This window comes from Rhineura floridana, chromosome 1, assembly GCF_030035675.1.
Source record: "Rhineura floridana isolate rRhiFlo1 chromosome 1, rRhiFlo1.hap2, whole genome shotgun sequence".
Lineage (NCBI taxonomy): Eukaryota > Metazoa > Chordata > Lepidosauria > Squamata > Rhineuridae > Rhineura > Rhineura floridana.
Window position 1 is genome coordinate 121255554 of NC_084480.1, and position 22504 is coordinate 121278057.

Here is a 22504-nt window from a genome sequence, read left to right on the forward strand (position 1 = left end):
GATCTAAGAAGAAAAGATAGGCAAGGGTCAAGGGGGCAGATGGCCACCCACACTTCTTCAAGAAGCTTGTCCTCATCCTCAGGTTGCAATAACTGAAAGAGATTCAGTACAGATGGAACAAATAGGGCTCTGTGTGCCTCAGCTGGACTTGCCCTAACTGTGGCATCCAACTTGGTTCGAATCTTGGTGATTTTGTCCCTAAAGTGCCTCCCAAAGTTGTTACAGCAGGATGCCAACAGTGTCAGAGCAAAGCTCTTTCCTTGAACCTTGACACAGTGCAGATCGGTATCCTGGCAAGGGAGATGAATTTCTTATGGATGACAGTGCCCTCCCCCTCCCCTCTGACCTAGACTGGTGCTGGATCGAGTACATGGGTGGACACAGCTGGGTTAGCACAGTGCCACCCAGCTCATCTGCCCAAGTCTCTGCTGTACATGCCAAGTTGGACCTCATCCACAATCATACGATGGATGACAGATTTTTTTTCTGGACGGACCTGGCACTCAGCAGTAACTCCACCAAGTTGGCTGACCAACATCCCCATATTCTGAGTTATGGTGGGCAAAGCAGAGGGGGCAGGGGCTTTGATGTAACTAGTTCTCCTCCCCCCCTGTATACTTTTACCCACCTCCATACCTACCCCTTCCTACCATCACAAGAATGGCAGTCCCGCTCCCCTCCCCTCCAGGTCCCAGGCACATAATTCCCATAATACACCTATAATTGGAGGAATGGAACACAATCACAATACAATAAATTTAGCTGCCTTATTCAAAAACAGAAACCAGTCACTTCTCACCTGGGGTATTGCAAACACTTTCCCCTGTCTCTCACCCAGGGAGATTCTCTTCCATTCCCCAATACAGGGACACCTGTAGACACCTGCCTCATCTCACACAGCAGGAGCACATGCAGAGGGCCCATACTGAAGGTCTTAATGCATGGGCAGGCACATACAAAGACAGGAGGTCCTTCAAGTATCCTTGTCTTAAGTTGCAAGGAACTTTACAGAGGTCAAAACCAGCACACTGAATTGAGCCCGGAAATGGTCTAAGAGTCTATGCAAGCAATGTAGGACCAGCATAACACATGAAATATTGCCATTACCACCAAAAAGGCAAGGCGTAGTAATCTAGCAGCTGTATTTTTAACTGCAGTTTCCAAGCAGTATTCATGGAAAGTGCATTATATTACTTTAAGAAGAATGGATCACTGAGGCCAGGCTCTTTCTACCTAGTTAGGGTTGCAGCTAGCACACTTACCTAATCTGATAAAAAGGTTCTCTCTGCCATGGAAGCAACCTGTGTAAAATAGACATAGCATTTTTCAATTGCTCATTCAAAGTCACCTTAAAGTAGTTCCCCAGGGCATAAAGTATAGCGGGAGTATATTTTTTATTTAAAAAACAAAAACAAACCAGTGGTGGCATTTTTGGTGACAAGGTAAGCTGCAATGACAATGAGGTCAGAATTTATCTGTTATGAACATCTTAACCTTTAACATAAAATTAAGTTTTGAGGAGTTTCATTTATCTGACCTTATAGTAACTAAAATGCTAGAGAATTCACAAGAGATGTCAAAGTATGAACAAAATGAATTCACAAGCGTATACTCCACACCTTTTAGTGTTTGAGCCATCAATAATTTCTGCAGATTGGTAGCTCCCATCACCATGAGAACAAAAAAAACCCCCAGAACATTTTGCCCTGAACTAGTAACTATTAAAACCAGGGCTGTGGAGTTGGAGTTGTGGAGTCGGAAGCAATTTTGGGTGGAGTCGGAGTCGGACAGTAGAAAAATAGAGGAGTCGGAGTCGAAGGTTTGACATACCGACTCCACAGCCCTGATTAAAACCATTGTGGAAAAATCTCCACGCTCCCAGCAACAATGATAGCACTGATGAACTCTGTTTTAAAGTAGCAACACAAAAGCAAGGAAGCGATTTAACATACTACTCTGCTTCTTAGAAACCAGACCACAGCTATTTATCCATTCCCATTTGCTGAAATGAAAACAAAAGTTATTCCATAGACTGTTTGCTTGACAATACAATTTGAGTGCGTTGTCAACTTTTACTGTCCTTCATGTCTTGCAGGTTTACTTTGCCAGGGAAAGATGAACAACATTTAACTTCAGTAGGCAACAGGAATTTCACACTGATAGGCATACAAGTGAAACTGAATAAACTCATGGCCTATTTTTATGTATTTATTACCTAAATATATCATCAAAAGAACACATGAAATATTGCCATTACCACCAAAAAGGCAAGGGGCAGTGAGACATTTATTAATATAATGTCACAATATACTAGAGTTCGCTTTATCAGTAAGTAATCATGATTCCATTCACTAATAGGCAAAAAATCCTTGCAGTTTAAGAGCATACATACAGCCAACAGATATTTCTATCAAACTTTAAAAAGCAGTGAAATTGGGCAGCTATAGTGAATGCACCAGGGGAGGAGAACAAAAAAAAAATCAATTTGAAAGATTTGCATTATTATACAGCCATGAGTCTGTATACTATAGCCAGCATCGATTTTTTGCATTCTGTAATGTTAAATTAAAAATACTGCCCATGTCATTCTGCTGCTTCCCACAGACTCATTTCAAAACAAAACCTTACAAAGCTTATAGTCCTGAACTCAGAAATGCTTGCTTAACAACCCTGAGTTTTCATGGTGATACACAAAACACTCTGAGAGAATCGAGAGTTCAAAGTGTAAAACAAGAGGGGGGGAAATACAAACCCCTATTGGACTTCTTTCTGTCAGTGGTCTCATAATTTGTTGAAATTAAAATTAAGTATCAGCCATGTTTACAGAGTACCTGTAATCCTATTACTGACCTTCCTCATACTCACCTTCATTTTCTGCAGTTTAAAAATTAAAAAAAAAATGCCTGTCTGGTTTTTAGTTTAAGAAATTTAACATTGAGTCAATGATAAGCATTCCTTCCACTGGCTGTACAAAAAGAGAGTGGAAATCTTTCACTCAGTGTGAGGTGTCTCTTAATGTGATATGCTTTTTTATATCATACAACACAGTTATATTTTGCTGTTCAATGTTTGACAACCAAATTGAAGATGTGTAGTATAATGGTGAAAGGAATTGTTGTAGAAACAAAATGGAGCTAAGAGTTATCCTTTTGAAAATTAAAATTGTTTTTTTGAAAATGGGCTTAAGTATGAGGTGCCCCACTTACACTACCCCACTGTCAAAATGTAGTGCTCCTGGAAAGTCAAACACCATGTAGATCCCTCTTATGATGCAATGCAAATTGCTAAAGGTTTTATGGTAATATGACAATTAGGGATGGAGAAGAAATTTGTTCCATTCACATTTTAAAGTCAACTGACCTAATTTATCAATCTCAGACTTGTACACGGATTGGAACACAGCTATTTGTCAGTTTTGTGATGCACTTTCTGTTTAAAGTACACAAGAACACACATTTTATCTACCCCAAAGATGTATTGCATTAACACTGGATTGTGTCTTAAGCAATTGTCTTTAATCTACCGTTCTGTTCAAGCATAATTTTCTTCAGTCAGGACCCATTAATCTCATTTTTTAAAAAAATGCATAGTCAATAATTGTTTTTTAAATGTGCAAGGGGCACGCCAATCAGTATCTTCACCAAGAAATCAGTCTAGGGCCACATGTCCCAAATTGGGAGGCAAGTTCACAGAAATGTCTGACACTCATTTTAGAAAGACAGAACACTTGAATGCAAATTTAACAATGAGACAACACTGAGAGGCACTGCACACTAGTGGGACTTCTCCCTTGAACAGATAAATGTTATATAGTCCTTAGCCAAACCAGAACTAATTCCAGCTTGCAACTGTGGTGTAAGGTTATGTCTATAAGCATACAAATACAAATTACTGGTTTTAAATTTGTAATTGTATCACATTTATGCCAACATAGTGGCCAGCATTTAGTTAACACATGGATGCACATGAGCATGCAACTGTCAACAATAGATGCAAGTTACCATGAATCACCTCCAGTTACTGCATTATCAAGTTCTAGCAACTGGTAGGGAGTAAAGGTGCACAATATTCCTTCTCCCCCTCACCTGCCGATGCTGCTCAGTGACTCCATGACAGACACAGATCTTGAACCTTGGTTTCCTAGATCTAATTCCAGCTCTCTTTGATTAAAAGGTGTTGGAACGAATAGCCTCCATTTGAATATCCAATAGTTTCCGATATTTAAACGCTTGGGGACAGCATCAGCATGCTGAGTTATGACCCACCAGTGCAGGAAGGGCTACTAAGGTTTTCAAAACAAAAACAATGATGTAGTTAGTGTTATTCCTAAGAGCAATTTGGTAAAGTGCTGCTAAAGGGGCCTAGAACCAATAGAACTTGGGATCTACCCCCTAAATTCCAACAGAAAACCTCAATCCTTCAATGCCACATTATTCCTGACACACCACTATCAACTGCCCATAAACTTATGACTTGCCATTTTGGAATAATTTTCAATAGGATGACAGTGAAGGAGTTTGTGGAAGAGGACTAATTCATGTCACTTGGGAGACAACCTGTAGTAGTAGTAGTGCAACCCTTTATTTTTTTTAAGTCAATAGGACTATGCCTTTGCAATATGTATGAAACAAATTATCCTTCCGGATTACCCTTCAGCTACAGAGATACAAGGGTAGTATAGAAAAGAACAAAAGAAGACAAGCTGATATAATAAAAATGAAGATAAAATTACATCATAAATAAAAACAGAGGCACTTAAAAAACAATTCAGAGCCAATGAGGTAGCCTTAAAATGCCTGGGCAAATAAATGTTTTGATCTGGCAACAAAATGATTATAATAACAGTTGCATCTCTACAAACAGGGTATTCTATGGACTGGACAAAAGGCTCTATTCCTCAATGCCACATAATGAACTTTACTCAGAAACAAAGTAAGGAAAAGAGTCCCCTCTGAAGATGTTGAGGCACAGGCAGACTGGGATAGCAAGAGGGTTTCATTGCAAGTTTTTGAGTCTCAAGCTGTTCAGAGCTCTAAAAGCGAAGCAACAAGAAATTGCGCTTCAAAGGAAAATGTAGCCAGAGCTTACATTTCAAAGGAAAATAAGACACACAAATCTTGCTTATTATACTATACATATTCTGTATGCATACACACGCACACACACACACACACACGTGTGTTTGTTTGCTGCCCTGGGCTCCTGCTGGAAGGAAGGGAGGGATATATATATATATATATATAAATTGAGTTTTCTTCCAAATAAATATGTTAAATTAATATATATATATTTTATTATATATATAATATATATATATATCCCTCCCTTCCTTCCAGCAGGAGCCCAGGGCAGCAAACAAAAGCACTAAAAACACTTCAAAACATCATAAAAACAGACTTTAAAATATATTAAAACAAAACAACTTTAAAAACATTCTTTTTAAAAGCTTTGAAGACATCTTTAAAAACAAGGTTAAAAAACATTGTTTAAAAACAGGTTTAAAAACATATTAAAAAGCAATTCCAACACAGAAGCAGACTGGGATAAGATCTCAACTTAAAAGGCTTATTGAAAGTGGAAGGTCTTCAATAGGTGCCGAAAAGGTAACAGAGATGGCACCTGTCTAATATTTAAGAGTAGGGAGTTCCACAGGGTAGGTACCGCCACACTAAAGGTCCATTTCCTATGTTGTGCAGAACGGACCTCCTGATAAGATGATATCTGCAGGAGGCCCTCACCTGCAGAGCGCAGTGATTGAGAGAATATAGAATCATAGAATAGTGGAGTTGGAAGGGGCCTACAAAGCCATCAAGTCTAACCCCAATATAAGGAATAAGATGGTCTTTCAGGTATCCTGGTCCCAAGCTGTATAGGGCTTTGTACACCAAAATCAGAACCTTGCACTTGGCCCGGTAGCAAATGGGCAGCAAGTTCAATTCTTTCAGCAGCGGCGTGACATGTTGGCAACACCCTGCCCCAGTGAGCAGTCTCACCGCCACATTTTGCACAAGCTGCAGCTTCTAGACCAATCTCAAGGGCAGCCCCACATAGAGTGCATTACAGTACTCCAACCTGGAGGTTACCAGTGCGTGCACAACAGTGGTCAGGCTATCCCGGTCCAGAAACAGCTGCAGCTGTCTTACCTGACGAAGCTGGTAAAAGGCACTCATAGCCACGGCGGTCACCTGGGCCTCTAGCGACAAAGATGGATCTGGGTGCACCCCCCAGACTACGGACCTGCTCTTTCAGAGGGAGTACGACCCCCATCCAAAGCAGGCAACTGACCAATTATCTGAACTCAGGAACCACCAACCCACAGTGTCTCCAACTTGCTAGGAGTCACTCAGTTTATTGGCCCTCATCCAGCCCATCACTGAGTTCAGGCAGCGGTTCAGGGCTTGCACGGCCTCTCCCGATTCAGATGTTACAGAGAAATAGAGCTGGGTATCATCAGCGTACCGCTGATACGTCGCCCCAAATCTCCTGAGGAGCACTCCCAAGGGCTTCATATAGATGTTAAACAGCATTGGGGACAAGATGTTACTCTGTGGCACCCCACAGCACTACTGCCAGGGAGTCAAAAGACAATCACTCAATGCTATTCTCTGAAAACGACCTTGGAGATAGGATCGGAACCACTGTAAAACAGTGCCTCCGATACCCATCTCACCAAGTCAGCCCACAAGGATACCATAGTCAATGGTATCAAAAGCTGCTGAGAGATCAAGTAAGAGCAATAGGGTCGTACTCCCCATCCTTCTCCCGATAAAGGTCATCCATAAGGGCAACCAAGGCCAATTCATTCTCATCACCAGGCCTGAACCCAGACTGGAATGGGTCAGGATAATGTGTTTCATCCAAGAGTACTTGCAATTGCTGCACCACAACCCTCTCAATCACCTTCCCTAGAAAGGGGGTATTTGTGACCTGTCGGTAATTGTCACAGACCAATGGGTCCAGGATGGGCTTTTTCAGGAGTGGCCGGATCACTGCCTCTTTCGGGGCAGCTGGAACCACTCCCTCCTGCAATGATGCATTGACCATACCCTGGATCCACTTGGTCAAACCCCCTCGGCAAGTTTTAATAAGTCAAGAAGGGCAAGGGTCGAGAGGACACGTTGCTGGCTGCATCATTGCAAGCACCTTGTCTATGTCATCAGGCTGCAACAACTGAAACTATTCCCAAGAAGTTGCAGCGGACGTTGTGCTGGACACCTCATTGGGGACTACAGTAGATGTGGAGGGAGCATCAAGACTGCTATGGAGGTGAGCAACTCTACCCTCAAAGTGCCTTGCAAACAATTCACAGTGGGTCTCCGAAGGGTCTAAGACTCCATTTCCTGGGGGTGATGTCAACAGACCCGACAATATGGAAAAGCTCCACTGGACGGCTACTTGACAATGTGATGGAGGCAGAGAAGTAGGCCTTCTTTGCCGCCCTCAATGCCACAGGGTTATGATGTTTTACTCGTGCCCAATCAGCCTCATAGCACGTCTTTCGCCACTTGCGCTCCAGCCATCATCCAGCCTGTTTCATTGTCCTTAGCTCACTGGTGTATCGAGATGCAAACTGGGCTCCACAATGCCACAGAGGGCACTCAGGGGCAACTGTGTCAAGAGCCTGACGCGCCTCGCTGTTATGCAGAGTGACAAGGGCTTCAATGGGGTCACTTGTCAATGCAATATTAAGAAAAGGTGTTTTAAATCAGCTAAAGCCATTACAAAAAATTATTAGCTATTATCCAAACAGTAAGCACCTGCAGAAAATGGCAGATAACTAAAAAAAATTAGCTGTACCAAGGACATTTCTGGTTACTTGCCATTGTTAAGCATTAGGAAATATCAACAGGGAAGTCTGGCAATCCATCACTAACGCTAAAAGTATAAGGTATGCTTGAACCCATCTAGAACTAACCTTACAATGCTGTCTGAATGACCTGGTATTCTTTATAGCTCTTTGTTGGCTCTCCAAAAACTGTGCCTTCACACTAAGTTCTGCTAAGATTTCATCTAATCAGTTTGACATGAACTCATCTGCCCACTGAAGCCTCCTCCCAAGTTAAATTCCAGTCTACAAAAAACCAATGTTTCTGGAAACAATTTAACACATTTTTGATCTAAGAAGCTTTCCCAGCTGGATGAATAAGTCTCTGTCATGGGTATCCAATTTTGTATTGTTATTAAACACATCCTCTGTTTTTTTTTTCTTTTAAAAAGCTACTTATATTTTGTACATCACCTTGAGACATATGTGGAAGACGATTAATCAATAAAAATAATAATATTCTAAGCTGTGGTGTCGTTTAGTGTGATTTCCGAACTTGGGCTTGTGGTTTAGACCTCCTGGACAAATTAAAAGACAAACTATAGGAGAAACCTTTGTTACAGCTCATGGTTAGCCTGGAGAGAATGAAATGACTACAATCTCTTTTCCCAGAGCCTCCATATTCACACTAAGCTATTCCTTGGCTTTGCATAGTGAGCAAACCAGGTCAGAGATGGATTAAAAACAAAACATGGTTAAATAACTAACTCCTGAATTGTAATGATAGTATTTGCACCACAGAAACAGGGGGCGGGGGAGCAACTGGGTTGTATGTTCAGAAGGTCCCATCACAGTGTGGATTCAAGACAAGGATTAGTTCAAACTATGGTGATGTGAAATCTGGACTGAATTGAAACAGTAATGTTTATATTTTGACAGAGATTGTCAAAAGGCTATTTCATCCACAGTGTGGCACAAAACCTGGATTTGCTGCTGAGCATACAAACAGTTACAGCCAAAGTTGGCTCCCTGGAGAGCATAACTGTACAATAGCTGACTTTGCATTTGCTGCATTCAAACTTTATACATTTAGCGCAGGAGTGGGGAAAGTGTCTTCTAGATATTATTGATCTACAACTTTCCTTATCCCTGACCATTGGCCATGCTGGCCAGGGATATGAGAGTTGGAGTCCAACAACATATGGAGGACCACAGGTGTTTTTTTAAAAATTTAATTAACAATTGTATATGGCTTAAGAGTAAATAAAACCTCTAAGCAGTTTATAAAAATATACAGGTTCCCTGCTCCTGGTTTAGAGGTTTATGTGGAAAAATCCTGTGCAATAGAGTTGAGGTACTAAACACATAAGTATGAGACTAGCCATTACTTTAAAAAGGAAAAATAGTAGTCGTATTCTTCATTCTTGCATAAGTAACTTCATGATAAAATAAGCCTAACAACAGCAATGCCAGCTGTGGCTACACCAGATCTGCAGAAGGAAGAACCATCATGTCAAATTAAACAGCAAAAGAGAAGCTGCAGGAACCTGCGGTGAAACTGAAGCCACAGCCACATCATGGTGACTGGGAGATAGGTCTTGGTTTGGCAAGGCCCAGATATGATGGTTCTTAATTGTGAGGGGAGCCTCCACAAGTAGAAAAGGCTCTCTCTACTGTAGATGATATACTATATAACACAGGGAAGCCAGCACAAGCCTCCTTGGAATAGTGCAACCCCACATCCCTTTTGTACTTATGTTGCTCTTCACAGCTATAATGCCTGAAGAGGGCTCATGTCCCACTGACTTCATTTATGCGATCTTCCAAGTAACATACCAGGAACCTTAGTTTTTCTTGCATTAGGGAAGTTTAATTATAGTAGATTATTATATTTCATTATAAACAAATTAATTCAATCTGAACATACACCTGCTTATGAGCGACTTTTCCTATACAGAACATTCCTAAAATCTCCAAAAGGGTCAGGCTACTTTTATTTATTTCATCTCTTTGCTGTTTTTCTGTGACATACATTGCCCTCAAGGCATACATTACAGCCCATAAAGAATACTAGACATTATAGGGGGCAGCCAGGTTTCTTTGTTCATGTACAGGAAGTGGGGATGAGAGCTCTACTTTTTACAACAGTGAACTCTGTTGAGTGGAGCTAAATCCTCCCATTCTTTGCCTTGCCACATTCAGCTGCAGTCATTTTGCTCCCCAGTCCAGCTCCAATATCCACATTTTATTGTAAGCTGACCAAAAAACTTCATGGGGTGGTATACCTAATGTCATTAATAAACAAAAGCAGGAACCAACAATACAACCAGCTACCCAAGGAAGCAGATTGTCCACTGTCTCTGTAGTGGGACTGCATCTTCTGACTCGCCCTTCTCTCTTCTTCTACTACCCCTGCCATAGACCTTGTTCCCATATCTGGGGGCTCTGGCAATGTAAGGGTTCAGTACAGTACAAGAAGAGTCACTTTAAATACAGGAGAAGTTCAAGTTTTAACTTAAATTCTACATTTTATTACACTCACGGACATTAAGTTTGGACCATATTTTGATTCTAGGTGAGAGAAAGCTCTCATCAGATTTTCACAACCACCAGCCATTCCAAAACCAAATAAGCATTGTTAAACAAATCTAAAACAGAATTACTTAAAAGGACTTGTTTGCAACATTATGAAGAAAATGTCTTTCTTGGCAGAACAATTAAAACGTACCATCTTCATTGCAGCTAATGTTGTAATTGGTGATGCATCCTACATGGAATCAAGCAAATCCTTAGAAGTTTGAAAAAAACTAAAGGCCACCAAAACTTCAAATTACCTGTCATTACTCTGACATTTGTTTAACACTTAGGGATGGTTTAGATGCAATAGTAAACTATGGTTTAGAGTTAAAGCGCACTTCCCTCCCTCCCTTAACTCTGGCACACAGCAGGAGGTGGCAACAATTGGAAACTTCCATTTTAGGTTTTAAACTAATCCAAGTTCCCCATTAGAATTCAAGGAATTCTGGTGAACAAATTCTATTCACTCCAAGGCCATAAACCATAGTTTAATCCTGGCTTGTTCAACTAGTTAGTCGAAACTATCCAGAGTTTCCCTGAGACGCAACACAATGGGGAACTTAGGTTAGTTTAATCTCTAAAGCAGAAGCTTCTGATCTCCTCTAGCACAAGCTAGCGTATGCAAGCCCAAGGCTTGCCACAGTTGATGCACATAACCTTAAACTATGGTTTAGAAAGAGCCATCTATGACACCTTTTACTATAACAGATGGACTATACCAGGATTCATTCTATTATCTTTTTAATGTAATTCAGCTGCATGAAAAATGCTTGACAGAACCAAAAATAATGAAAAGGACGCTGACTCTCAATTCTTACTACATTTTAGCCCACCATTCCTTCATCAAACTTAGGGGAGAACCCATAGGCATCACCACCATTCTCCATCATCCTCACAACCATCCTATGAGATAAGGCCAGCTAGATGCAACATAAATGGTCCTTGTTTGGAGCTCTGTGTCTCTTCAAAAAGCAGCTAGGAGCCAATTTCAACAGGGTACGGGGCACGAGAGCCAAGTATGTGCTCCATGCCTTGTACCTGTCAACAATGTATAGTAGGGCCCCACTCATACAGCAGGTTAGGTTCCAGACCCCCGCCAGAAAGCAAAGACCGCAGAAAAGCGTATCAGCTGTAATGCGGGGGTCTGGAACCTAACCCGCTGATCACACCAGAGGAGAAGATCAGATCTTCCCCTCCTCAGGCGCGATCAGCTCGAACTGGAGTCTGACCGCTCCTGAGGAGAAGATCAGCTGTAGCACGCTACAGCTGATCTTCCCCTCCTCGGGCACGATCAGCTGGAGTGTGGGGAGCTCCAGCCCCCCTCCGGCTGATTGCCCTGCTGGTGCCGTATTAGCGGAATGCCGAGAAACGGGGCCCTACTGTATACTGTACAGTCAGTTTAGAACAATGCTACTGAATAAACAGGTCTGAACACCATTACATATTGTATCATATTTAAACTATTGCTAGTTTAAAATCTGAAGTGGAGATATCCAAACAGATAATGTATGGAACTTGTTACATCTTGTAAGGATGAGTGGTCATAATGTAGCCAGCCAAATACAAATCCTGCATGCAATCTGTGCTATCTTTGCTGCACTGAAGCTTAAAACTGAAGGATTTCATAATAGTTAAAGTGATACAAGCATAAATACAAACATAGAAGTGCTTTCTAGTGGGTTTGGTATAAAAACCGAAGAGCAAATTTCTCTCTCAAACATGCAGGATCTAGAAACTGGGAGAAGACTGTGGACGGAGCACTACCCAGAGCAAAGGCTAGACATTATGATAAATTTCCAGCTCCTCCTTCTCATCCTACCAGCCAATGATGTGGCAGGCTGGGGAAATTAAGACTGTGATATTGACAACTTTTCCCTTCTAATGCTGAGTACCAAGTGGCTGCCATTTTCTGCAGAAAACATTTTGGGTTGTATTCAACATTGCACAAGAGGCATTCCACTCACCAGTGGGACTTCCCTTCTCCTCATGTACCTGCAGAATCTGCTCCACAGAATCTGCCAACATTCTAGAGCAGATATTGAGGGTGCAGAGGGGGCTGCAGAGAAGAGGATGAGGATGTTCCATTGTGCAAGTGGAATGAAAGCACTGAATACAACCCCTTATTTTTATATCCATTTTGGTGCTAAGAAATCCCCCTAACAAGACAGTTCAGAGCTCATAAATGTTCAGTATCTTCATTTATTTGTTTACATTTATATGCTGCCTTTCCCCCAACAGAGAGTCCAAGGTGCTGTACATGTGGTTCCCAGGCAGTCACCCTCCAGTTACTAACCTGACCTAGAACTATTTAACTTCAGCAAGACGGGGGCCTCAAGTACCTTCAGACGATACCCTAGCATTGTATGTTTTATGAACATAAAACTGTTCTTATTCTACTATATAATCTATGACAACTGATAAATCAGTTAATTAATTAAGTGAAGATTAAACCATAAAATTAGCAGTTGAGGCAGAGCCATACAGGTTTGCTTAACTTGCATAACTATAAATAAGGCTAAATGATATACGTTTACTGAGAATTAAGAAGTATAGTCATCTTCAAATAAAGTCCAGTTATGATCCACCTGTAATGATTCACTTAATTAACAATTATTTTAAACATTATTTGGGGGGTGGGGTGGTTAGAGAGGACCATCTTCATATGGTGAAGAATTAAGGCACAAAGTAGAAGCAGAAGCAATTGCTTGTATAGAGAGGCTCTTTTCTATTTTATTTAATAAGATTTGCATTAATGAAGTATTTTTTTCCAGTAGCACAGCTGACAAATTCTATAGCAAGCCTAGACTTCATTAGATACTAATGGATGTTTTAAAAGAATCACACAAAAATAGAAAAGTGTGATTTTTTTTTAAAGTACCATCATGTACTCTATGTTCATGATTAAGAATTATTATGTATTATCTGTTAAAGCAGGCAATGGATATACCAATGGCAATCTCAAGCATGGGTGCCAAATATATATTAAAGAACCCCATCTTCCAGTAGTATTACTTCATGAATAAGATTAGTATTAAGTATTATTCCAACCTTTCTAGGCACATTATAAATGGTTTTCTCTTCCTGTTGTGAACATAAACCAACACCATCCTGTTGCCAGTTCAAACAAGTCATCACCCCCTTCCTAACACACAGTAGAAGTGAATGTGGATACTCTTCCATTTGTCAGTAGGTACTATTTACACATGCATACAATTCTTTCAATTCATGTAAAAGGAAACCTGCCCATTTTTTTCAATGGAATCCAGATTGCAGATAAACAGTGCATCCATATAACACAGCTAACAAGTGTAAACAAAAACTTCATTCAGACTGTAACAAACTGTACATTTATAACCCCCCTAGACTTACAATGCCTTTTGATATTATTAGAACACGTTACACCATCAGCAATATTACACAATAGTAAAGTAAAATAAATACTTTTCTCAAGATAGTACAAAAGGAATAATGTGATTCTGATGCATCCCAGGACACTTTCAAGCATACATCAGTCTATGCTCGAAAAATACTATCTAACAATCCAAGACCTATCTAGTACTAACATTACTTCTACTCACATGTTTAAGGATCATATCTTACTAAAAACACATGTTTTTCTATTTACATAAAGGAAATGTATGTAACTCTTCAACCTATAATACAGAACTCATTGTCCAAAACCCAAAGAATTGCCAAACAGGGCCCAAGATAATCATAAGGCCCACTTCAGCCAAGCACACACCAAGTGCTTCAACTGTGTAGGACTCCTGTTGCAGCAACACATCATCAGCAAGATAGAACTGCTGGGGATAGGGGAGAATTCAGAGGCACTAAGTCTCAAGGAAGCAGTATTTCAAATCACCTAAAACCCATTTTAAGACCTACCACCAGTTGTTTTACACCAAGTAGTAAATAGCAAATTCAGTACTGTAAATGGCAAAAAGTTGCAGTCCAGTAATCAGTAATGCTTTTGAAGTGAAATTTAGTGTCTTACATTTGACTGTAAACTCACATATTCAGCATGCAATAGTAGGATATTTCTAATAGTCACATTTCTTATAATCACAAAAATAAAGGTAAGCCTCTTTCACTCCCAAGGGACATGTTAGGCATCAACATCAGACATTGATTTGAACAAGAATTAAATGCTAGGTTGCTAAAGCAAATCAGAAGCATCACTAGAGAGCACTCATCCACTACCCTTTGAGTTATAAGAGGTCAGACATGACCAGAAAGATTTCTGGCATGTCTCTTGATCTCTCATTAGCTTTGTTTGGCCACAAAAATTGTACCAGGTGACTGGCATATTTAGTACGGCTTTAACTCTCTGCTACATATCCCCAATGAATAGAGAATGTTCTCTTACAATCTGAGTCATGTGTAATTATAATATGACTGAGTCCTCTCCCAGGCTATGTGAGCTGGCATTTTTCCTAGCACTTGTCAAATGGAAAGAAACACATACACACAATAATAAAAGCTAAATAAGTATCACACAAACATCTTAAAACAATGGCTGTAGGGGAGAGAAGGGGGAAGAAGACTCAGCATCACAAAGAACACATTCAAGAACTTTCAGCTGCCAGCAGCAGGTATATATCTCTTTACAGACCAAAACACACTACACACCACACCTAGCAACAATCCCCACTTCTGTGCTGGAGAGCCATGTTCCCTCGGGCTGGACAGAAACTAATTAGGCCTGGGGAACCAAAGCAAATTGGTGGTGGTCTGTGACAGAACACAGAAATCAGCTCTAAGATTAAGGCTGCAATCCTATACATATTTACGTGGGAGCAAGCCCCACTGATTTCAATGGGGCTTAATTCGAAGTAAAAATGGACAGGACTGTGGTGTAAAACAAGAAAGCCAAGCAACTTCCTCCCAAAGATTTCAGTGTAGTACTCCTTTTACTGTATAGAACAGAAAATTTCCCCAACCATATTGCATCCCTACATCTCCTAAAATACATTTTTATACACACATGGGGAGGAGGGCAGCATGATAACTAGAACACATGCTAGGGAAGTGACTCTTGTGTGTGGATATTTTGTTTCGCATACTGAAAAGGAACAACAGAGGAAAATAATGTTATAGAAAGGCTATTGGACAACTAAAGGACACAAGACAAGACCGACAGGATGGCTGAAATTAACCTATAATTGTACAAGAAATACTATGTAGAAGGAGAAGCAAGCAAAATAATATTCAACAGATTTACAAAGTTTTCACAGAGAAATTAAGCTGTGGGGAAACAATACATAGCTTATACTATTTGGTGACTGAGAAACAAAGTGTACCTTTTAAAATCATTTTACAGAAAAGTTTAGCAAACCCTGTCCCTTCCCTTGCTTTTTATTTGTACCTCTGTATTTTCAATATTTCTCAAGAAGCTGTAAACAGAATGGATTCATTAGGATGCTGTTCTAAGAGTATGCAGGAGTTCTAGATGCCAATAAAGATTACAGATTAGACAGAAGATAACTACTAACCATTGTATCTTCTTGGATAAACAAACTTGTTCACAAACAAAGAACCTTATTGTATCTGTACTGTTACCTTCACTAATCCAACTAAAACAGTCAAGACAACAGTTTGGAGGTTAAAGGAAACAAAACTGAAAACAAAGGCTTCTAGAACCTCCTGAAATCAAAGGAAATATCACTCATCCTATTTGAATGTTAGCACCATTCAAGATTTTTTTTAATTGAATGCTGAAGACCACACAAAGCCAAGAACACAATCCAAAAGGTGAAGATAGAAAGAGAAGCCAAGCACATATTCATCCCAGAACATGTAGCATCACACACTTTTATATAATACTTCCTCAATCCAGGTAGTACTATTCAAAAGCAAAATATACAAAAGATGGTGAAGAAAGTGAGAAACTGCAATAAACATCCTTAATCAACATTCTGCCTCCCAATGAAAGCTAGAAACCATAATAAATGAAAACAAGGAAAATACTAAAATCATCAAAACTGAACACAACCTTTGCCCAATGAACTGCAGTCACAGAAAGTAAAGATGAAAAATCTTTGCAGCAGCAACTGAGCAGAGACATTGCAGAACAGGAATAAAACACATTGATACAGAAAACCCAGGTACTAGTTCCCTTCACAGTGAAGGAAAGCTGAAGTCTGCTATTATCTCCCTACCTGAAACTGCAACAAGCCCATTGCTGTTTCAAAATCCAAAGGATTATAAAAAGAGTCTCCCTCTCCCTTAATGCACCTGAGGGTCATTTTCCATCAGGCAATCATTTTTCCGAAAAGCTGCAGCCCTGGCTGTTATCCTTTACAAAGGGTAGCAACTGCCGCTGCTTACTAGAGAACATGCAAGCAAAGCCAAGAGTTTGAAAGGCAATTGTTTCCCTTACCCCCTTATGCAAACACATTAAAAGGGGATTTATCAAGACACCTTTGTGCTGAAGCCCTACCTCTTTTTGGCCTAGGGAAGCTGTCATGCAAGTGAAAGACGACTTTCTCCACAAAGTGCTGAATGTTACTATGCTCCGGTCCTCTTACGAACACCATCCAGTCGTGGGTAAAACCCTCCACAGTGGGTTTCTTCCTCACCTGGGCTCGGTGCCCAAGCTCCAGTTTCACCTGAACAGCACACTAGAAAGAAAGAGGAGACACATACATAACAATGAACAGTAGAGAAAACACAAGGATCCACCCCCCTTTTGCAGATTTCAAGCTTCCCCGAAAAAGGGCATGAAGAAAATACACACAAAGAAAATAGCTGCCCACTTAAGGTGGGTGCACCCTTTAAAGAGGCATTCCCACTACTGGAACAGCTGGAATTGTAACGGAATGTAGGCTGAAATAAAGCAATCAAGACAAGGGCTGGGTAAGGAATGGGGTAATGGGGGGGAATAATAGGAGGGAAATACCCAGTCTTTTCTTTGAGGGGAACTCATCCTGACCATGCTGTACAAAAACTAAAACTAGTAATAATAATAATAAAATCCTGGTTTGGGCTCACTTATTGCATTCACAGCAGGGCTGGCATTCTGAATTACATTTTAGTTGCACATTTAAAATGTGCTCAGTGTTCAGTGCCCACCGAGGAAGAGATCATATCCAGAACAACAGGGAGAGAATTGTAAGAGTAAGAGAAAGCTCAGTGATTTAAGTATTAAAAAAGGTGATGAAGCTTCATCTAGGTAGCTCACAGACACACATACGCCTGGCTACATGCAGAAAGGGAAAGAGTGTTGGGGGGGGGGGTGCCGCCGGCTGTCAGAGAGCCACGCCGGGACGAACGCACCATCCTGAGAGGCGCCTTCCTGAGCTGCGAGCCAGTCCCCAGTACTGTACTCACGGCTCCCCCTTGGCGCGCGCGGCGGTGGCGGGCTGCTCCTCCTGCTGCTGCTGCTACGACGGCGGCGGCGGGCTGCTGCTGCAGAAATATGGCTGGATTATTATCCGCCTCCCCTATGTGTGCGTGTGTGTGTGTGTGTGCGCGCGCGCTTCATGCAATTACACAGAAAGAGGAGGGGAGAAGGAACGGGGGTGGGGGTGCGAAAGGAAAGAGAGGAAGCCACACACGCGCGAGAAGAGGGGAGGAAAATTCCCCCCACCACCTCAACCAACCTCTAATTGGAAGCACTAAACGGTGTCTGGGAAGCAGCGCGGGGGGGGGAAGAGGAAAGGGGGGGTGCATATACTCACCGAACTGGCCATGCCTGGGGGCCTTGGGGTGTCTGCAGCTCTCCCCGCCCCCACCCCTTCAGCTCCAATTCATGAAGAAACTGAGAATGCGCACAGGAGAGAAAAGCCCATGGCGGACGCTCTTTCTTTCAGTCTTTATTTTTTTATAATGTTTCCCTCCCGCCGCTGCCGTCTCCTCCTCCCTCGTCTGTCTCTTGCTTCCTCGCTCCCTTATTAAACTGAGCCCCCAGCTCTGACTGCTACGGACAACCAAGAGCATGCGCCCTGCTGTAACCCTCTCCGCCCGTTCCAAGTCCTGACACTCTCTCATGGCTACAACACCGGGCCAAAAAAAAGGGGGGGGGAAGGGTGGCCGAGCCAATCAAAAACCCCGCGAGCCCGAATTTTTTTTTTAATCGCTGTAGAAGAACCCTGCGTGTAAACTGGGGCCACACTGTTGCAAGTAAGTCAGACAGGCAGGCATCACGTAACCCCCCCTCCCGCCTTTAGTGCAAGCGTCTCAAAGTAACAGGTCATTGAAACGAGGGGGGCGCGCGAAAGAGGTGGGAGGGACGAACTGCCCAGCCCCAAAGTAAAGTGCTGGGATCTGACAATAAAAACCGGATTAAAACTGCTGGAATGTATCCAATGTCTACAACCATTTTAGCCCCCAGCTAAAGTGGGGGATGGGGTGGCTACTTGCGTGGTGAGGCGAAGCGACTGGAGTTTCCCTTGGTTGGGTTTTTTTTCCCCTGGGAAACAAAGATATTTTCTTTTAAATTAGAAAGTAGAATAGGAAAGTTTTTCTTTAAAAATAGTTCAGTAGTTACTAATTAATATTTAAATGACATTAAAAATGAAATGTATACAATGCTGCTATTTAAACAGCTGTTTGGAATCAAACGCTAAGGAATAAATACTAAGGGAGGGAAATAAAATGTCCTCACTAAAATGTACCGGGGTGAAAAGTTGAAACTACTTATAGTTACATTTATTTTATGAAATACAACTTATAGAAATATTCTGTCTTTAGATCTCTAGGTCATAATTAGGAGTGAATCTTTCACATGCGCACTGCGGTGTGAAAGAAAGAGTGTCGTACTCTGGAGATCCATATTCAATTTGTGCCTTAGCCATGAAGCTCACTGGTGGCTGTGGGCACCGGTTACTGTCTCTCAGCTTAACCTACTGTACTGGGTTGTGTTGAGAATATTGGGGAAAGGGGGAAATCATGTATGCCACCTTGATCTCCCTGGAAGAAAGACACAATGAGTATGTAATTAAAAAAAAAACATATTTCATCCAGTGTCTCTCAAATATTAATTACATTATGGTCAGCTTCTAAAAAGAAAGGTTCTGGGGCTCAAACCTTTCTGAAAGTTCACGCTTTCTGACTTATTCCCCTAATTTAAGGTGTGTGAGAGTGGGTTATTGTTATTATTAATTAAATTTATATCTTGCCCTTCCTCCTAGAAGGAGCCCACGGCAGCAGACAAAACACTAAAAACAAGCTAAGACATCTTAAAACAGACTTTAAAATATATTAAAACAAAATATTTTTAAAAACATCTTTTTTAAAAAGCTTTTTGTTATGTGCCTTCAAGTCAATTACGACTTATGGCGACCCTATGAATCAGCGACCTCCAAGGGCATCTGTTCTGAACCACCCTGTTCAGATCTTGTAAGTTCAGGTCTGTGGCTTCCTTTATGGAATCAATCCATCTCTTGTTTGGCCTTCCTGTTTTTCTACTTCCTTCTGTTTTTCCCAGCATTATTGTCTGTTCTAGTGAACCATGTCTTTTCATTATGTATCTAAAGTATGATAACCTCAGTTTCATCATTTTAGCTTCTAGTGACAGTTCTGGGTTAATTTGTTCTAATAAAGAATTATTTGTCTTTTTCGCAGTCCATGGTATGCACAAAGCAAAAAAGCTTTAAAAAATCTTAAAAAGCAATTCCAACACAGATGCAGACTGGGATAAGGTCTCTACTTAAAAGGCTTGTTGAAAGAGTAAGGGTTGTGATTGCTGAGTGACAAGCAGGAATCACCCTGTGCATGCTCAAATGTGTCCTCCTTTATTATTCATTCTCCTGTCCCCGCACTGAGTTCTAGCATAAGATACAGGTTTGGGGGTCAAGGCCCAGTTCAGTTTAAGACCCTGCTGGTTCTAACCTTTAAAAGAAGTGAGGTTGGATGTGGAGGCTGTTTACCTTTTGATCATGGTACGTCAAATCTCATGAGCAAACTCTCTTAGAAACACGTGGAGTGAAGTAGCTGTCTCAAAATAGCAAATACCGTACAGTTAATTCTTGACTATAATGGGTATAAACTGTAATGGGTATAAACTGTATTAGAAACTTGATGCGCTTTAGCAATCAGCAAGCGTTATCCATATAAAGAGTAGTAATCTGGTTAGATTCCTGAGGGACAGGAAACTATCTGCTTGTCCAAATGCTATCCAGATAGATATTCAGGAATGCTTAATGTGTGATCTATTGCAAGGAGTGGGGGGAAAGAAAGAAAATAGTGGCAGCTTTGTTTCATTTTAAGAAAGTTTATCTTCCAGTAGGAGAAAATAGAGATGCCATTCAACCACTAGTTTATACTACCCAAGCTGGCTTCCACTGACTTTATATTTAGTGTAACACTTAAATTTAAGCCACAGTTTTGCTAACATAGGGATTATCACATTTTTCTTTACATCTTTCTTCCTCACAAGGGATGTGTGTGTTCCTATTAGTGCTAGAGACACAACCAAATAATTTCAGGCTTTTTTGTTTTCAGTAGGAGAGCAAACATGCTTCTCTGTCCCTGTAACTTGGTGCAACCTGAGATCTTTTTGCACCAAGCACTGCATACTCTAATTAAATTTCTATAATATCTCCCCTAATCCATTTTAAGACTATCCCAATCTGCAGATTATAGCTTTTCCATCTTGCCTGTATAACATCTGTTTTCTCCCTCTCCCCATCTTCTTTTTTGTTTTTATGCTTAACTTCTTTTAGCTATCTCTTAACCTCTTTATCCAGCTTACTTATTTTAGTTGGTCCTAATAAAGGTTATTACTATACTGTTATGTTGGGGGAGGCTCCTCCTAATGGACAAAGAAAACTACCTATATGCCTCTTAAGAGGCATGCAGCACAATGAAATGTAGTAAAGAATGAAAAGTGGAAACTGTTTGCCCAGGAAAAGAACAACACATGTTTTCTATGGGAAATCTCTAATCACTTTCTATTTTTAACCCACCACACACAAACACACACACTCCATCAAAGGTGTGTGTTTACTTGGAAGCAGATCCTATTGTGTTCATGGAGATTACTCCCAGGTAAACCCCGATAGTAATTTATGTCATCCCTCTTGTGATTTCCAAGAGATTTTCTAATCTTTTAAGAGGGTGGTTACTATTTATTTATTATTTGATTTATACCCCTTCCTTCCAGCAGGAGCCCAGGGCAGCAAACAAAAGCACTGAAAACACTTTAAAACATCATAAAAACAGACTTTAAAATACATTAAAATAAAACTTCTTTAAAAACATGTTTAAAGCTTTATTAAAAGCAACAACAAATACACTCCTGTAACCTCTGGTCCTCCCTTTCCATTAAACAAAAATAAATACTTCTTCATCTCATTGAGTTTGTGTTCACTTGCGTTCACTTATTTTGACAAAGAAGAAATACCTGTGAGTCTTCTAACTTGCATCCCAGCCGATAAGGAAAACCAAAGATAACAATTCAGTCAGCCCTACAGGGCTTTTGCTCTTAGTAAATAATGAGTAGAGCCCTCCAATTAGAGGTGTGTTCAGACATTCACTAGAACATGTAAGGTGTCAAACCGGGTGGGGAGGCAAGTGCACACATACAGGTCCTGCCTCCAGCTAGAGATGAGAAGCCTCTCCCCCCCCAAAATAAACTTACCTGAACAAGCAGACTGCTCTTCAGACCTTTGTGCAATTAGCTTGCTTGTGGGGAGGTTTCTAAGCATGTTCAACTGATTCATTTCCCCCCCTATTTTGGATTTTTATGGGTAGGTGTGCTGGACAGACTAGAACCCAATCCAAGAGTCATTAAAATATTTTTATTTCTCCACTGATGTCTATGGGCAGGTCTCACTTGGGGACATTTTAAAATAGCTTCTCTGTGTCAACCAAGAAATCACCTATCCAGATAATGATATTATTCTTTCTACTCATTTTATATCTACTTGTCTTTTCCTCCCTTTCCAGGACCACTCTACTCCACTCTCTCTCTGGCTCAGCCAGTCAACATTCTGTACCACTGAGTCCTTATGAGGCTGTTTTGGAATCCCCATTCCTTTTAGTTTTTCACCCTAAAGTTTATTTTTGTATCTGCAAACTTCAAGGGTACCCCAAGTCTGTTGACGCCTCTGTTATCTGTAGGTGGTGTATCTTGGGGTCCAGGTCCATGAGCATGAGCATGAGAAGAAAAGAAGGATTAATCTGATTATTTGCTAAGAACTACATGTATGCCACCTCAAG

At 40.9% G+C, this 22504-nt stretch overlaps 1 protein-coding gene across 6 annotated transcripts in view; it reads right to left on the reverse strand.

Moving 5' to 3' along the window:
* Positions 1–18609, reverse strand: part of MLLT3 (MLLT3 super elongation complex subunit) — a 237479-nt gene extending 218870 nt beyond the window's left edge. The window contains exons 1-3 of one of the 6 annotated variants that reach the window (XM_061630805.1): positions 18022–18609; positions 17618–17746; positions 16782–16962 (exon numbers count right to left, since the gene is read on the reverse strand). In XM_061630805.1, coding sequence (XP_061486789.1) covers positions 16782–16962; positions 17618–17746; positions 18022–18033 — 322 coding nt within the window. In that variant the 5' untranslated portion in view covers positions 18034–18609. Of the gene's footprint in view, positions 1–16781; positions 16963–17617; positions 17750–18021 lie in introns of all 6 variants that reach the window. The other 5 variants (XM_061630815.1, XM_061630796.1, XM_061630822.1 and 2 more) reach the window with 5 other exon arrangements.
* Positions 18610–22504: the final 3895 nt, after the last annotated feature.